The 16417-nt window shown below is 41.0% G+C and overlaps 3 protein-coding genes across 12 annotated transcripts in view; 1 reads left to right on the top strand and 2 right to left on the bottom strand.

The window, feature by feature from the left end:
• Positions 1-1432: 1432 nt before the first annotated feature.
• Positions 1433-9065, bottom strand: TUBD1 (tubulin delta 1). Its single transcript, XM_086762829.1, has 9 exons — positions 8983-9065; positions 7588-7804; positions 6859-7006; positions 6191-6407; positions 5415-5646; positions 4434-4598; positions 3605-3745; positions 2883-3066; positions 1433-1868 (listed from the first exon to the last, which is right to left on the bottom strand). The coding sequence occupies exons 2-9, from the start codon at positions 7757-7759 to the stop codon at positions 1766-1768; spliced, it is 1362 nt and encodes a 453-aa protein (XP_086618955.1). The 5' UTR covers positions 7760-7804; positions 8983-9065; the 3' UTR covers positions 1433-1765.
• A 309-nt stretch (positions 9066-9374) lies between these two features.
• The window catches only part of RPS6KB1 (ribosomal protein S6 kinase B1), a 27717-nt gene continuing 20674 nt past the window's right edge, over positions 9375-16417 (top strand). For all 10 annotated transcript variants that reach the window (XR_015260626.1, XR_015260621.1, XR_015260620.1 and 7 more), the window contains exons 1-6: positions 9375-9563; positions 12895-12944; positions 14010-14130; positions 14491-14559; positions 15002-15149; positions 15827-15884. Coding sequence is in view for 1 of the 10 variants with exons in the window: in XM_086762965.1 (XP_086619091.1) it covers positions 9492-9563; positions 12895-12944; positions 14010-14130; positions 14491-14559; positions 15002-15149; positions 15827-15884 (518 nt within the window). In the remaining 9 variants the exon portion in view is untranslated. The remainder of the gene's footprint in view (positions 9564-12894; positions 12945-14009; positions 14131-14490; positions 14560-15001; positions 15150-15826; positions 15885-16417) is intronic.
• RNFT1 (ring finger protein, transmembrane 1) overlaps positions 10394-16417 on the bottom strand; it is a 29047-nt gene continuing 23023 nt past the window's right edge. Inside the window, exons 9-10 of the mRNA XM_086762967.1 lie at positions 16051-16149; positions 10394-10530 (exon numbers count right to left, since the gene is read on the bottom strand). Of these exons, the coding sequence (XP_086619093.1) occupies positions 16066-16149 (84 nt within the window). The 3' untranslated portion in view covers positions 10394-10530; positions 16051-16065. The remainder of the gene's footprint in view (positions 10531-16050; positions 16150-16417) is intronic.

The raw sequence follows: 16417 nt of genomic DNA, 5'->3' as shown, positions 1-16417 counted from the left end.
TCAGATGCAATTGTAGAATTATGTGAATCTTGTCAAGAAGTCTGCTTGCCATCACAGTGTGTCGTGTGCCAGAGCTGCTCTGAGGACAGGTGCTCCGGGGGGGAGCTTCTAGTGCGTCTGTACCTGGCCTGAACAAAAGTGAAGAGGTAAATGAAACCAGGAAAGGAAAAAAAGATAGTAAGAGTAATACAGTGTCTGCTGTGCTCTAACTGAAGCCTAGGAGAATTACAAGGTCACTTCTGCATCTACCACAGTGTTAGTTCATTAAAGATATAAAAGCTAAATGAGAATCTCTAACAGAGCAAGATTTCTATGTGGGCATCATTAGCCATATTGCAAACATCTTTAAGATATTTATTATCATACTATGTGTGTGCTCATCTTTTTTAGTTAAAAGCTCAGAGGCCTGGCATGAAACAGCATTAAACCCTAAAGGGAAACAATGAGATTTGTCCACTTGTCAAGGGAAAAGTCCTTGAGACTGAATTTTTTTTTTTTTTTTTTTTTTTGGGCATACCTATTTAATAAAGTGAGATTATTTCTGTGGGAGACCCACGTGACATGGTGGGAGGAATGGCAAGAATTCCAAAAGCTTTCCCTACCACTAAAAGAAAAGCTAGCAGAGGCAGAAGAAAGCTCAGTAATTAATTCTGTTGTACTCTTTTATTTTATAAGCATCCAGTCTGTGCCTCCACAAGCTATTGCAATCTCTTCCAGCGATCAGGCTCTGCAGCCGAGTGCCTGCAGGCTGCAGCTTCACCGGGGCACCACCTTGTGGTCGTGAGAATTTGTGGAGAAAAGAGCCCGTTTCTTAAATTAACTGGAAATTATACAATTATATTTTTTATATTGTATTACAGGCTGTTACATCCGAAGTCTACCAGTAACTCTCCTCCCAAATATGCTTAAATAACAAATTAATTTAAAAAAACCCTACCTGCTTCTACCTTACAGGAAGAAGAGTAAGAGCTGTAGTGTTTCCTAAATCTATGGTTTGCCTATAACAAACAGCCAAGACCTCTGATGTGCTATAGGGCTTTTTTTTTTTTTTTCTTTTCTTTTTCCCCCAAGTGATAGGTAACAGCACTTGAAAACATGGCACAGTGAAATGGCTGGAAAAGCTTATACATTTATTATAATCTCTAATATAACTTGAAAATGACAGGAAAATGAAGAACCCTTAATACTTTTTTTTTTTTTTTTTAGGATGGCTCAAAACTTCTGCTATTTTGTCAAGGTTAAGGTCCTTAAAGTAGAATTTAGGTCTTACTTTGCTTTAAAGGAACACGTGGCAGACTACTGTCTCTTGAATGATACCCAAATGGTGTCTGGATTAATAATTCTCATACTGTGCATTTTTATCAATATTGAAGCATTCTAGGGCCAAGTGTTACCATGAAAAATTGAAATTGGAGGATCAGAAATGCCTTACTACAGTAGTCAAGCACACTTTTAATTTTTATTACACATTAGTTTATGATAGTTTAGATTCTGAGAGTTGAGCCTGGAGAAAGATCCTTCCGTATAGACATTCTACATAGCAAATGTATTGAAAAATATCTATTTATTAGATATATTAAATATTAATAATACCTGCCCATATGAATATATTCAGTTCTGATTCAGTTCTTGCTATCCTAACACACGCACATGCTGCTTACAAGACTGAAAAATAACTGCAGTCCAGTAATTTACACACTGCATGAAAGGTTTCCCAGCGCTGGGTTCCTTCAGGAAAGCTCTATTTCAGACATTTTCAAAAAAATCAAAGGGTGGCGTAGCTGGAGATAACTTGTTCCAGAGCTGTGAAGCTGTCCAGGAAATCTTCCTCTTCGATTCCAAATTTAGTGTACTGGTGAATATAGGCTCTGTGTGTTGAAATCACAGCAGGAAAAGGGGTAAGACATTAGAAATCAGTGAAGAATCTGACACATGAAATCAGATTGTATAGTTATTGTAAAAACTTTAAATGAAGATTGGTTTCCACCCAGTAACTGTGCTAGTTAGTTTCTATTGTGCTTTCTTGAACTCATTTTGTAATTCACACTTACTGGTAAGTCATGACTTGTTTCTAATAGGTTTTGTAACTTTGTGTATTACTTAAGGAAGCAAAATTGGGCTAACTGGGAAATGGAAGAAGTGAGTATCAAATGAGAAAAGTCATTTATAGATTTGAGATGCAAAGCCTAAACCTGCGTGTGTAGGATAACTCGCTTCTCATCACTGGTGTTTTTGTAACGGGTAGTAAAACTAGGAGCACAGTGAGTGGCAGCAGTTTTCCTCCTTTGGCTTTTATTTGCAGAACTCCTGTGCTAGAAACTGATGTTCAGCAGACATTTGCTGTCAGATGCAGTAACCTTGGCTTCATGATCATCAAAGTAAAGAGGCAATTCTTTTCTAGATTTCTTGGTTCTAAAGAAAAATCAAACTAATAGCATGGGAGCCTTAGTTAAACACACAAATCCCCTAAATGCTTCTGAGCAAGTTCCTGAGCCAGGAACTTTTTTTCCCAGACTGTGCAGCATGTCTGTACACAATTTAGAAATTATATGATCCGTAAAAGAGTTTCTATGTGTTATTTTTAGAATGGTCACATTGGAATGCACTAAATTTGGGGAGTTTCAGTACTGAGAAAATAGTCAAACTGACAGTACTAGAATATGTGGTCTCACTTATCCACAGAACATAAGAACTGTTCTGTGTTCCTCACCCTGCCATCATGTTTCAAGCACAGAAATATTTCCACTAAAGTGTGGGAACAGTCTTCATGCTTATTCACCATTATTTCACTTTGCTGAAGGAGCAAGCTCTATTTACAGTGATTTTGCTAACAATGAAGATAGCGGCAGTTATAAATGAAGTATCACCATATTTTCACTTACTTGGAAGCAAACATATTCCAAGCTTTTCCTACAACATTGTCAAGAGGTTTCAGCAGGAACTGGCTATTGCTGACCAAAGAAGCAGACTTTTCGTACTTGTTAAATGCTCTTGGTGTTTTCCACGCATGAAAAGCATCCTGAGGGTTTAGCCAGGATGTATATAAGGAGGGATCTCGGAAGCTTCCTGTAACAGAAATAGGACAGCTGTTTTGACAAATGTAAAGTTACAGGCTCCTACATCTTGATCTCAGTAGTCCTGTGTGACCTAATAAATGCTTGGCAGATCAATTCAAGTCTTGAAAAAAAATCTGCAGTGGTCAGTCTGTTGAAAATTTAACTATTTTAAACAAGCTTACTAGATTATCTAAAAGCATACTCTTGTATCCGTACTTCATCTGCAAGCTGTGTTCATCACTCCAGAAGCAGCTAATTAAATGTCTTTTCAGACAATATAGCCAAGAATCCTACCATATATATGGACTTCAGTCTCTTCTTCCTTCCCTGAAGTGCTTCAGAAAGCAGAAGTCTCGTTTGTAAACACAACAGCCCTAAGCAATTAGACAACGTGGCCTTGGACGTTAGAATGTTTCTAGAGGGAATACTGACCTTAGTGCTCAAATACGTGGCCTTGGGTTTTTTTCACTTTCATCAGATATGGTTGCAAAGAAAACAGTGAGATGTGAAACAAGAATCACTGAGGTGACTGTGTTTTTCCTTCTTACCTAAGTCTATGCTGTGCGTATCTTTTCCTCGCAGGATAACCAGGTTGGCAATGGAAGTATTGAAATGGACCGGCTTGTTTGTGAGATGACTGGAGGGGATGGAGGACCCCAGACGCGGTGGTCGTACTTGCCAATCAATACCTGTGAGATTTGGGCAAAACGGATGCAGAAGAAAGTTAATGTTTCGTGAAATATGGCTTCAGACTAGGTGAAGAGTCAGATGGTAACTAACACTGTGCCCCAAGCTGAGAACACATTAGGGTTTCTAGTTTTTGCATGTTAGTTAAGCAACAATTACGCAATTCTTAGAGAAAAACAGTGCTAATCCAGCAGTATTTGCCTGGTGGTCACTAGTCTTACCAGAGGAAGTAGACACTTGTTTCTATACTTAGCAATCGGCCAGCCCATTCTTTGCATAACTGGAAGCTACACTGGATTCCCCATGTAAATGATATGGGAGAGCTACGCATGACTTTTATTAGAAGGTGCAAAAAGAAAAAGTAATTATCCAAGGAATGTTCCAAATGAATCATGTAAATTAAGTGCACAGCTAAAAACTGTTGGATTTGTGTATTTTCAATAGTTATAATTAACCGAGATGTCTGGGAGCAAAACCAGGAGCAAGGCAGGAGCTGCTGCGGCAGCTGAGCGAATAGCTAAAGGAGCAGCTGGCTATGTAGAGGCAAATTCCTGCTGTCTGAGGGCAGCAACTCATTTCTGAACTGACTAAAGCGGGTTAGTGAGCTCCACAAAACAATAAGTTTGATTTCATCTGTAAAAATACATGCTTAAAGAGTGATGGATACTGAAGATGTGAATTACTTTTTACCTTCCTCCATTTTAGCATTAGCAATGAGCATCTGCCTTAAATGTTTGATGAGTCCAGGCCAACTGAACGCGCTGTAAGCGAGGGAGTTTTCAGGCATCTGAGGTATGTTACGAAGAGCCAACATCTTGAATTCGGGATGTGGAACTAACGTCTCCATTAAGTCTCCTGAAAAAAGAAATTAACAGCTGCTCGCATTCAACAAAAATATTGCATAGGCTAGCTAAAATAGGAGAAGTCAGCGAGGAATTTTACACAGATCTAGCAATTTAAGGTAAGAAACAGAGCAGGATATATAAAATTTTAATTTTACAAATATATGGACACACATCAGATGAAATAATGCAAACTTGCTACGTACTACTGAGTTCTATACAAGCACGTTAGTAGCTCGTTTTGCAATTTTGCCTTGTCTCACTTTATAGTCTGGCTCCAAATCTCAAAGACCCTATGCGCTGCCAAAGAGATTGATAGACAGATGTGAAAGTTTAATTTTACAAGCAAAACTCTTGGCAATACGGCTAACTTTCCCTAATCCCTCAAAGACACAAATGTCAGCCTGTTTCTTGTTGCTACCAAGTTGTATGCTAGCCTGCCTTCTGCCTGGGCAAAACACAAAGCCTTCATTTTCTTTCAGTTTATACAAACTTCTAACCTAATGCAAAATGTAAAACTCAGTCCAAAATTACTGTCCTGCACAAATTTCTTCTGAAACCTAAATAGCTACAAGGGTGTCTGTAGGCACTTGAAAAAGGAGAAACAGGGTTCTTTCAGTAAAGAATGAAACCAGAAGCTGGGGATCTGTTTTTGACTCTGCTACAAAATTGAGACAGAACTTCTAATTTAGTCTTTTGCTTCACTTTTCCTATCTTAAAACTTGGGATGTATCCAAATACTTGAGTAAGGAGACTGAAGAACTTAAATTCACAACATTATGTTATTACAGAAATACAAGTGAGAATGCACTATATTATAATTAGATACCTAATGGGTTTCTGCTATAGTGTAAGCCACTTTCTGCTGTGTAAGTGGGCTGGAAAACACTCCCCAGTTGGTGTGCAATGACTTGATTTACATCCCTGAAGGAGATCTGTTTAATATTCATCAGCTGAGCACAGATCTTGTGGATGACATCATTTTCATGAACAAGAAGGGCATCTGATGACTGATACAGATGTGACAGAGTCAAAACCGAGTTGTAGTTTTGAACAATGACCTGGAATCAAACAAACAAAAAATACACACAAATGAGAATCAAACAGCTTAATCTCCTCCTAGTTTATAATCCTCTGGCTACTGTAATTTCCTCAGTCATGATTTAAGAAGCGATGCATTTTCTTTGCCAAAGCGCAGACAAAGGTCAGGAGCTAGTAGAGCTTTTTCATGGAAAGAGAACAAGACCTGTGAAAATCATGTTATCCTTCTCAGTTCATACGAACATGCTACATTTGTCTAGGAACTGATTATAATGCTGAGATACCTTCCTAACAGGAGATTTCTAGTTAGCTAATAGAGCTTCTCAACAAACTGCATTATACTTTAGCACTTACATTGTCATTTCACAAAAAAAAAAAAAAAATATTGATATGTACCAAGTATTAGGCAAACAGTTCATTCGCTGTGTTACCTTGTGCCATATTGAACTTTTAAAAAACAAAACATATCTCTTTTCTGGTTTATTTCAGTTGCAGACATTTTATGTTTAAAAGTAAACAGTGATTATAAACTTGTAGAATATGTCTGGAAAAGACAACATTCACCTCACCAGTGCCGTAGGGCCAAATAACATGGTTTAGTATAAACGAGGTCGGAAAAGCATCTCTCAGACACTGGGTCACAAATGCTCCCAAGCCAGATCCTGTACCACCAGCCATGCTCATTATTGTGAAAAATCCACTGAGTCGATCACATTTCTCCGCTTCTTTTTGTACCAGATTCATTATTACTTCTTTGTGTCTAGGCCCATGAACAGAATAACTGTTGAATAACAGACAAAACAGTGAGACATGGCAGGTTATATCGAAATAAAAGCAGTAAGGTGAAGCTATTCATAAAGGACACTTTTATTATTATTATTTATATAATCTGGCATTATGTCACCCATTCTATCTGCAGTAAACAATCCTCAGCTGTGACATTTTGCAAAACAGCTCTTTATAAACCATCCTTATTGTTTTCCATTCTTAAATAAAATATATCCACTCTATTCTAAAATGTTACATTTTCACTATAAATACCAATTTCACCTTGTAAAAAGCAGTTTAGAAATTTAACTGCTATACATATTGCTGTTCTAACTAAAAAAGAAATCAAGTTAGTGTTACAGACTACATCCTTCGCACGGCTGCAAAGTACCACTCCTAGAGAGTCTAGACAGCTCATCAGCCTCTACAGTTCCCTTAGTGAAGCCCGAAACAAGCGTTCATACCCGTTTGCCCAGTTGTTCCCAGACCCTTGCTTCTGACAGAAGTGCGACTGATCATTGTATTTCCAGTAGCCAGACCTGGCAGCCATTGATAAGGTTTGGCTGATTACTTTAGGTTCCATGTCAACAAGCACAGCCCGGGCAACAGGTACTGGATAGGAAGAAAAAGGAAACCAAGAATAACGTGCCAATACTAGAACTTGTTTATGTTAGATGGGCGGACTCGCACAGCCCAAACTGTATTCCTCCCTCCCACGTAAGCCGAACTATTAACTTCATGGGACAGTACAGGCAGGTACAGAAAGGAGGAACTGGCAACGCTTTGGATGGCTGAAGAACCATCTGGTGTTCCAAACACAAATCTGAACTCTTGAGACCATAATTCTTTCAGGAAAAAAACCACTTAACGTGTTTGATAACACTGCATTCAGATACTCTGGGTCCTGCTCCATGGTATGATCCATCCACAGTAGAAAACGCAAGTGTTTGGAAAGAAACGTTATTTATGTACACGTGCTGTTTCCCGCTGTGTTACTGGCAGGCTTACTCTGCAGCCTCAAACACATTACTGCACTGCTTTTGCTTCCGTAGTTGTTAGCAGTGTCATGAAGGCAGAGACTTGTGACAATTCATCAAGACTGAAGGCAAAAGACTTTATTATTTCTCTACTCTTATCTGTAATAGGCTGGAAACCAGACCCTCTGTGGGAAACAACGCATTTAAATGCTGTACCTCCAGATTCCTCCTCGCAGAAAAAACGTTCTTTGCAGGCATCACGGTAGGATTCATTCTCCTTCTTGGAACACAAGCCGTGTGTGCCGTGGACATCACTGCAGATAGCGTTAAACACCTCATGACCAATCTGATTACCACACTGACCAAGCTGGACTGTGACTAGTGACATTTTTATTCACTTTGGTTTTAAGCCTAAAAAAAAAGAGAAGTATGCCTTTAGTAACTGTGCAAAAAGAAAGAGGGGAAAAACAAGTTCCGCCAAGTAGATTTCTGATCCCTTTTGCAACTTCTGAGAACCTCGAGTGAGCAGGAAAAGGCTACATTACAACCACTGGCTGTTTCTGGGCAAAACCGGACTGTCAGCGCTTTCTCCTGAATGTCAGAAGAACGCACATGGCAGCTTACAGGAAATCAATTTGTTTGCTGTTGCTACACATCTGAAGGGAGCTGAAACCAGCCATACAGCAAGCAAAGTCTCCGTTTTCTTACTTTTGCTTAGTAAGGCAGGATAGAAATAATGAATTATACCTGCAACAAAATTACAGGATTAGGCTGTAAAAGCATAACAATCATAATAAGAAAGCACCAAATACCTTTAGAAATGTGAAGCCTGGAAATCAGCTAATTTTTTTAACAGTCCTGTACTGCTCTGGGCCTGATGCCAAAATCTGCTGAGGTGACAAAAGGATTCCCTAGAGTATTCTCCTTGCTTCCAGCACAGACAGCAACATTTTTGATTCAGTACTGGTTTGTTTTGACATTTTTTCCCCCCACTCAGCATTTTGCAGTAGCTCTGGTTTCTCACTTTTCTATTCTCTTTTCACTGAAACAAGGTCAATTTTTTTTTTTTTTTAAACTCACTTCATGATTCTGGGGCTGCTATTTTTTATTATCATCCCAGCTGTGCCGCAGCACTTCTGTAACAGCATTCTCTGGATGACTGCCAGCGCCTGTAACTTGATCGTGCCGCATTTTGTGGGCAGGTATGTGCTATTTTTGATTTCTGTGCTTGATTCCAGCACTGCTGCCAGCCTGCACCTCACGGCCTAAGGCCAGCCTGTGTGTTACAGCAAGGCCAAATTATTCCTCACCGCAGAAAATAAATAAACATGTAAATGAATTTAAGAAACGGCTGATGTTTAACCCACGCGTGTGATGCTGCTCTCCCGTGCCGACAGGGCCCGGCCAACGGCCGCCCGCTCACCCAGCGGGGCCGCCATGTTGCCAGTGGTGCCCACCGCCCAGCCCTCACGTCGCTCGGCCACTTCGCCCCCTTCCAGAGCCTTTCTCCTCGCCGGCCCGTTCCCGCCCAGGCCTCCCCGCCGGTACAGCTGCCCTCCTGGGGTTCCCGCCCCCAGCCCCTCTCGCCGCCGCCCCCTCCTCAGGGCTGACCTCGGCCGCCAACAGCGCATGCGCAGCCACCTGGCTCCGCGATCCCCTTCCCCGCCGGTTCGGACGGAGACGCGCCTTCGAACAACCCGCTTCGCGCATGCTCAGAAGGGACTCCGGGCAGGTCGGGCACAAGGGTCGGTTCTCAGGGCTTCATAAAGGGGTTATACGCATGCTCCCACGCAGCGGCTTCGCTGCGCTTTTTGCGCATGCTTCTTGCCAGGAGACAGGGGGGCGGGCGCGCACTACGCATGCTCAGCTCTAGGCCTCCGCCCGTTCGCCTAGCGGTGTCCTCGCCGCGCGTGCTCAGTGCGGCCCCCGCCGATGCCGGAAGGGGTTATGCGCCTGCGCGGCGCTCGGAGTTGGGGCGGGGGCGCAGGCGCGCTGAGGCCGGGCAGCCGGTGATGGCGTCCGCGGCGGAGTTGGGGAGTGCGGGCCCATGAGGCGGCCCAGGCCCCGCGCAGCCAGCACAGCCGGGAAGGGGCGGCGGCGCCGCGGCTCGCACCCGCGCCATGGCGGGCGTGTTCGACATCGACCTGGACCAGCCTGAAGACGCGGGTTCGGACGAGGAGCTGGAGGAGGGGGTGAGAGCGGGGAGCCCGAACCGGCGCGACGCGGGGAGGGAGCGGGAGGCCGCCGCGGGGAGCGGCGCCGGGGGCAGGCCTGGGGGGGATGGAGCGGCAGGCGGCCCGCGGGCCCGCGCCCCGGGGGAATCCCGGCGGCGGCCGGCCTGGCGGGGATGCCGCGGAGGCGGGCAGAGGCCACGCTGCGGCGAGCTGGGAGCCGGGCGGGGTGGAGCGCGGAGTCGGCCGCCGCCCTGGCCCGCGCAGGTGAAGCGGCCGCGCCCGGCCCGGCCTCGGAGGCGGCCGGGGAGTTACTGTCGGCGCGAAGGCAGCGGCGTCGCGCCCGGAGCTGGGAGGAGGTTTCGGGCAGCGGGCTGGCAGGGCTGCCCCGCCGAGAGCGGCCTCCGGCTGGCTGGTGGGGGCTGCGCCGGACGTGGGGGAGCTTTTCTTCCCCTTGGAAGTTTTGCGTTGGATTTCCTAGCACAAGTGCTGCAGTGGGTTTTTTTTTTCTTCTTTTTTTTTTAATTTTAAGATGTTTTAATGTCAGTGCAGAAATTATAATCTTTCCGGAGCTGTATGAAGTCGTTGCTCTAGCGCCAAAATTAAAAGCAGAGCTGTAAAATGCTGTGTTAGACATCCGTATGGATCAACATACACCTCCATCTCATCTTTCTTAAACAGATCACCTTGTAACCTGTAGTTTGTCATTTTGTAACATTCATCTAGATTCTCTAAGGCTTTGGGGGAATTTTATTTCAAGATCTGTTTATACTTTTCTAGTGTTACTGTTGCTTTTTAATATCATTTTGTATATTAAACATTTGCTATTGCTTAAATTGCTACTGCATTTATTTTTTTTGCTCTTTAAATACTAATGACATTCCTGGAGTCTTTGAGATAACCAGATACTCAGTATCGCAGTTGGAATACCCACGCTGCAAACTGTAGAGACATTGTTTGACAGCTGAAGGCTTGAACACTTCTCAACCTGCAGGAAAAAAAAAAGCCCTGCTTGTCACCTCAGTAATCAATAAAGTACTTTGCTTAAAAAAAAATGTTGCTTGCATCACACTGTTAGTGTTGCCAAGAACAGATTTTAAGGGGGGGTGACAAGAAAGTTGAGTTTTTTCTTGCTCGTGTTCCAATAATTCAGTCTTAGGCAACAACTTAAAAAATTCATTACTCATTGTGGATTTTTTTTTTTTAATTGTGATGACTGAAATTTTCATGGCAGAAATGTGGACAGGAAAGCACATTGGCAGCCTGATTTGGTTCTCAGATGCCTTTTGGACATCTGAGAACAGATAAAGGAAGATTAGAGTGGACTTGAAATTAAAACAGAATTGAAAAGCAGGGGATACAAGAGCAGGAAAGACGGGGAAGCATCAGGAAAGTGTAAGGGGAAAAATGTCTCACTGAAAGTTATCTGTGAAGGCATTGTACGTGTCTTAGAGGGATCAGAAAGACATTGCAGGTAGAGCAGCTGGGATCATTAAGCTGGAAGTGAGCGAGGTGTAAAGTCTGGACTGTCTTGTTTAACCTCTGTGGTGCTGGTCCCTGGTTCCCCCTGAAAGGTGTAAGCCTAGTCGCAAAAATGGATCAGCTGTCATTGGCACGGCCATTCTAGAAAATCTGAACAATTGTTTAGATGGAGGGTTTACTCATAAGCCGTATGATTGTTTGCACTAATTGTTAGGGTGAAAGATCCAGCTTTAATTTTTGTGTTTGTAGTAAATTAAACCAGTATAGACGGAAGGCCTGCTAGCCTTCCAGCCAGAATACCATTGCGTTTCTTCGTTTTGTCAAATGAGAGGAAGTCCTGACAACAGCCGAGTGGTATCTAAAGTGAATGTTGTTCGAGTTAATACTAAGAATGAAAGCCGTAGTTCGCAGGGGTGAGAACAGGATGCGTGAACTTTGCCGAAACCACTGGGTAACTTGAGGAGTTGTGCTAGGAACGTGATGGGTGTTTACTCGCAGTGTTTGTTGAATTTGGTTCATTTGTTGGCATCTCGCAGTAGGGTCAAGGGCAGCTTTAGTGGGTTTTATTGTGAAACAGATGTCAATAAGCTGGATTTCTCTAATAAATGTTATCAAGGGGACATGAGCTAGCAACTCTCTGACCTGGAAACAAACTTGAACTTTTGGACTCTGTAATTGCTTGTGGTGCTAGTAGGTGGAACTAGGAGTTAAATTCCCCTCTAAATCACCCACCAAAATAAACCAGCCTCTGGAAAGTTTAATGTTTAAGTGATTTTGAAGCTGGGGAAAGTTTCTGTTTTTCCTTGGATAGTGTTTTCACTTACATAATACTTAAAAATGCACTCCTTGGCTTGATGGGGTTTTTGCAGATCTCTGGATGTTTTTTTTGTTTGTTTGTTTGTTTGCTTGTTTTTTCCCTTCCGGTTCTCTGAATTTCAAACGTCACCCAATATATCGGTATTCAGCCTGTAGATTCCAGGCTGCTTCCCAGTAACTTGCAGTTGTTATCTTATGTACGTGCTTTTAAAAATAAAAGTGTTAAGGTACAGTCTAAAGCTCATGAGAAGCTTGCCCGTGACATTCTATTTGTATTCATTCCAGCTGTCTGCTTGGTTTTCACTTCTTTTGCCATGCAGAGCGACAATTATAGGGAAGTATTATCTTGCACAAGGGATCAAGTTGAAAATTCTTTGAAGAAAATTCCTCTACGTTCTTTAATGGTGCCAAATTCTGATGTTGCAGTCCCTGAGCCTTCTTTAGTCGCATTTGCATGCATCAATCTGTCAGAATGATTATTGGTCAGAAAAGGTATTTAACATCAGGGTAAAGCTTAATTCTTTCCTTACTACTGGGATTTGATTATTATCAATACAGACTGATAAAACCTTCTCAGGAGATTATTTGTTTCTAGTGTGTATGAATCCCAGTCCATCTATTCACATCATCTTTACTATTGTTCTCATTTGCATAATAATGCAAGAAATTAAAAATTCATATGTACGAGCAACTGTAAAAAAAAAAAAAGGCAGTACCTTAACATTTTTCAAATTCACTTGGGGCTGTGTGAAATTATTATCTCTAATATTTACCAATCAGGTAAAACCTTGGTTCCAGGTGTCACCATTTGAGATGTGTGGAAGTATTGCAAATCTTGTATAGAGTTTTGTAGATTTCTTATCTTCTGCTGATAATTTATTATTCCTGATCTTTAGGATTGTTAAATTACATAATATAAACTATAACTATATATATAACTTTATATGTATCCATAAAATTTAAGAAGTTGTAAAACACATCAGTGTGTTTATTTTTAAAGCTGCTTTTTTTCTTTTGTTATAATTAATCTTCCTTTTACCCCTCCTATCCCCAGGGTCAATTAAGTGAGAGCATGGACCACGGAGGAGTTGGCCAATATGACCTGTAAGTTGCTGCTAGAAAATGTTCTGTACCATTCATGCCAACTACATATAACTTCTAATTTTGTCGCATTGTTAAGTTAAATAGAAAATTTTGTCATTCTTGTTCAATTTTGAGTTGTTTCTAGTCATTTCACTCTTTTTCCACATTAAATTTTGTGAATTGTATCTTGAAATATAATAATAAAAAAATTCTGGTGAAACTCGCTGTTGTCTTTTAATCCTTGTTTCTCCTAACATTATCTACCGTACTTGAATAACATTTGTAATATGAATGTCATGTGCTGTCTGCAGAACATGGTATGTTCTGTTCGTTTTATACAGCCTCCAGCTGCAGATTTGCGTAGCAGTCTGATGCAGATGAGAACTCAGACGTTCTGGTCTGACATTCATGAGACAGCTACCTTTAGCATTACTTAGTTTATAGATTTCCAGATTGTTTCAACGTACCATGTTGTGAGAAGAAAGCAGTCATGGTTAAAACAGTTGTTACATTTACTTCAGCAGGATCAATCTGTTAGTCTTTTGCAGAACTGAGCATAATTCAGAAGCCTCATTAAATTACGGTTCAGTCTTCCTTTGTGGCATGTTCAGAGTTGCGTGAGACTCTTTTTGTTACAGCTTTTCCTGCAAGATATTTATGTTATAGAAGTCTCACCATGACTGTTGGAGCTGCTGAATGTGATCTGAAACTTAAACATATCTTATAGTCTTGCTTGAGGTCTTGGAAGAATATCTAAGTCAGTTTGGGGCTTTGGTCTTTTAAACTTAACGGGTGTAATACAGAGCTTTATCATGCATAAAAATGAAGCAATCTGAAGGAAATCTTGATACTGTAAATCCCCAGAATTTGCGAGTGATTTTTTCTGTGTAAGTTGCAACTTACTGCTTTGCTTTGCTTTTTACTAAGTAAAATTTCTGATGCTGAGAATTCTCCACATCTCCAAAACAGTCATTCGGTTATGTCAGATGTACCGTATGCTTTGCAGAAAGTAATGTGCTTGCTTACTTTCATTTGATCATTTTTGAGTATCAGGTAGTCTTATATTCTTGTTTCGGTTTTATCCAGTGGCATGGAACATTGTGAAAAATTTGAGATTTCAGAAACTAGTGTAAACAGAGGTCCAGAAAAGATCCGACCAGAGTGCTTTGAGTTACTACGCGTGCTTGGCAAAGGTGGCTATGGAAAGGTAAGGAGCCCTTTTCTACAGAAGTAAATCAGTTACACTGAAGGCAGTTAAAGTGCTTGCTTGCTGTCTTTGGCAAAATCTCTTCTTCCCATCCTGTTTTCTGAGAAGTTAATTCTACCAGGAGGTAACCTCAGGGCTGCCAGGGTTGGTGTCCTGGGACCAAGATCTCTGGCAGAGCCTCACCAGCTGGTGGCAGCAGAAAATGTCCCAAACTGGTTCTGGTTCCAGTCACTAGCTCTTCTCCGTCAGGCAGCGTTGCCATTTGTAGGTGATCTCATCTCTCTTTTGCGGGGATTTGTTTTTAACTTAAGATGGCTAATGCAGTCATAATATGTGATTGCTGTTGTATTGCTGTTATAGGTATTTCAAGTACGAAAAGTAACCGGAGCAAACACTGGGAAAATATTTGCCATGAAAGTTCTTAAAAAGGTAACCTACATGTTCCTGTTTCACTACTGCATGAATCTAAAAAAATCTATCCCTCCCTTTAGCTGTTACAATTATCTAATTATATAATACACCTAAAATTAAACTTTATCTGTGATATACGCAGTTGTTATCCAGGTGCAGCTGGAATGATAATTGGTCTTTAACTAAATTGTTCTGTCTGTGTAGTTCTTAGGAGCTAATTTAAATACCTCAGGAGGTTCCTTCCAACCTAAATTATTGTATGATTCTATGAAATAAAGAAAGAATTAGATTTCCGCAATAATCCTGTCATGTTATGTATGTTGTGGTGAAATTTTCTCTTTTTTTTCTTACGTTGCTGAATCATATATAGTGTTGTGATTTAGTAAACTCAGAACGGAACTAAATACAACAGTCTGCCTTGTTTAGCATGTTCTTGTGCTCACGTATCTGCTTTTTGCAGGCAATGATTGTAAGGAATGCAAAGGATACAGCTCATACAAAAGCAGAGCGGAATATACTGGAGGAAGTGAAACATCCCTTCATTGTCGACTTAATTTATGCCTTTCAGACTGGTGGAAAACTCTACCTCATCCTTGAGTATCTCAGTGGTCAGTATCTGAAATTCTGTTACCTGCTTCTTGGTATCTTACATACTTGAGAATTTGACTTTCTTATTCTGCTTATAAAAAGCCATCTAACTGTTTGCATGGTGTCTTAAAAATGTAAAATAAGTTAGCATTAAGAATACACAGAACAACATTAATAAACCTTCTAATTCAGTAAAATAAAGATGAATGAAACATAGGAGTTATTTTTCATTATAGTACAGGAGAGGAAGATTTGTAATACCTTTTCTTCTCCCAGGCTGGTAATTCCTGTATGTTACACTTGGATCCTAAGCAGTCTTATGGGGTACCTGAGGTTTTAGTCCTTGCAGGTTCTTTGTGAAACAAGAAAGTGTTATCTTTATTTCATGGATAGGGAAACAGACACAGATTAGAAGCAATTTGCTCAAGCTATAACAGTAGGAAAAAACAGGGAGGGAAACGCTGTTATTTTCTTCAGCAAGCTGTTTTGATTTCTTTTGGCATTTCTTTAGTTGATAGAACTCTGAGAATAACAGAATAGTAAATTGTCAGTTGGTTTTTTTGTGAAACAACTTTCTGTGGAGCAGGACAGAATACCTGTTGCTTATAGTTTTTCTAGAAAATAAGACTTTTGCCTGAATAAAAATTATCGATAGACTGTACTTCAATAGAGTATAATCTCATTCTTGTCATGACAGGAGGAGAACTATTTATGCAGTTAGAGAGAGAAGGGATATTTATGGAAGACACAGCTTGGTAAGTGAAACCATTGTGATAAATTAATAGGTTTGGGTTTTTTTTTTTTTCCTGAGTGCTTAAATAGCATATTCTGACTTGAAAAAGCATAACTACTCATTCTTTTCGTAGTCTAGTGAAAAGAGCAGTTAACTGGGTGTTAGAAAAACATGTGTTTCGTACTTACCAGTTTGTGCCAGTCTTAGTACAGAAGAGGGTCCGTTGCAGGTTGCTGAGTGAGGCCATATTCCACAGGATTGTGGTAAAGGAGGTGTTTTGGGTGTTGCTGTAAATGCAATTTTTTTTTTTCTCTCGGTCCACACACAATGTTACCAGCCAGTTACAGAATTTCCAGGTCACTGTAATAGCTGTATTCTAATGACCTAATGTGTGAAGTGATAACGGTAATTATTCTAATAAAAGAGCCTTTTGAGTAGTGATATTTTACATATAAACAAGTTGAAATTATCCCTTATTGATTAGGCTTCACACAACTGAATACTGTTGTATTTTTCTGCAGTGCATGCTGATAATGCCTCAGAAAAGGTCTGTAC

Source organism: Chlamydotis macqueenii, chromosome 19 (genome assembly GCF_036417535.1).
Source record: "Chlamydotis macqueenii isolate bChlMac1 chromosome 19, bChlMac1.mat, whole genome shotgun sequence".
Classification (NCBI taxonomy): Eukaryota; Metazoa; Chordata; class Aves; order Otidiformes; family Otididae; genus Chlamydotis; species Chlamydotis macqueenii.
The sequence above is the reverse complement of the archived record's forward strand: the minus strand, read 5'-3'. Positions and strand labels throughout refer to the sequence as shown.

Bases quoted from the DNA above. Each gene is read 5' to 3' on its own strand.
- TUBD1 (XM_086762829.1), bottom strand. From the start codon at position 7,759: ATGTCACTAGTCACAGTCCAGCTTGGTCAGTGTGGTAATCAGATTGGT. The intron at 7,007-7,587 runs GTACAGCATTTA...CTTCCTATCCAG, and splicing joins CTGCGAGGAGGAATCTGGAG to TACCTGTTGCCCGGGCTGTG. The intron at 1,869-2,882 runs GTAAGTGAAAAT...TTCAACACACAG, and splicing joins TGGAATATGTTTGCTTCCAA to AGCCTATATTCACCAGTACA.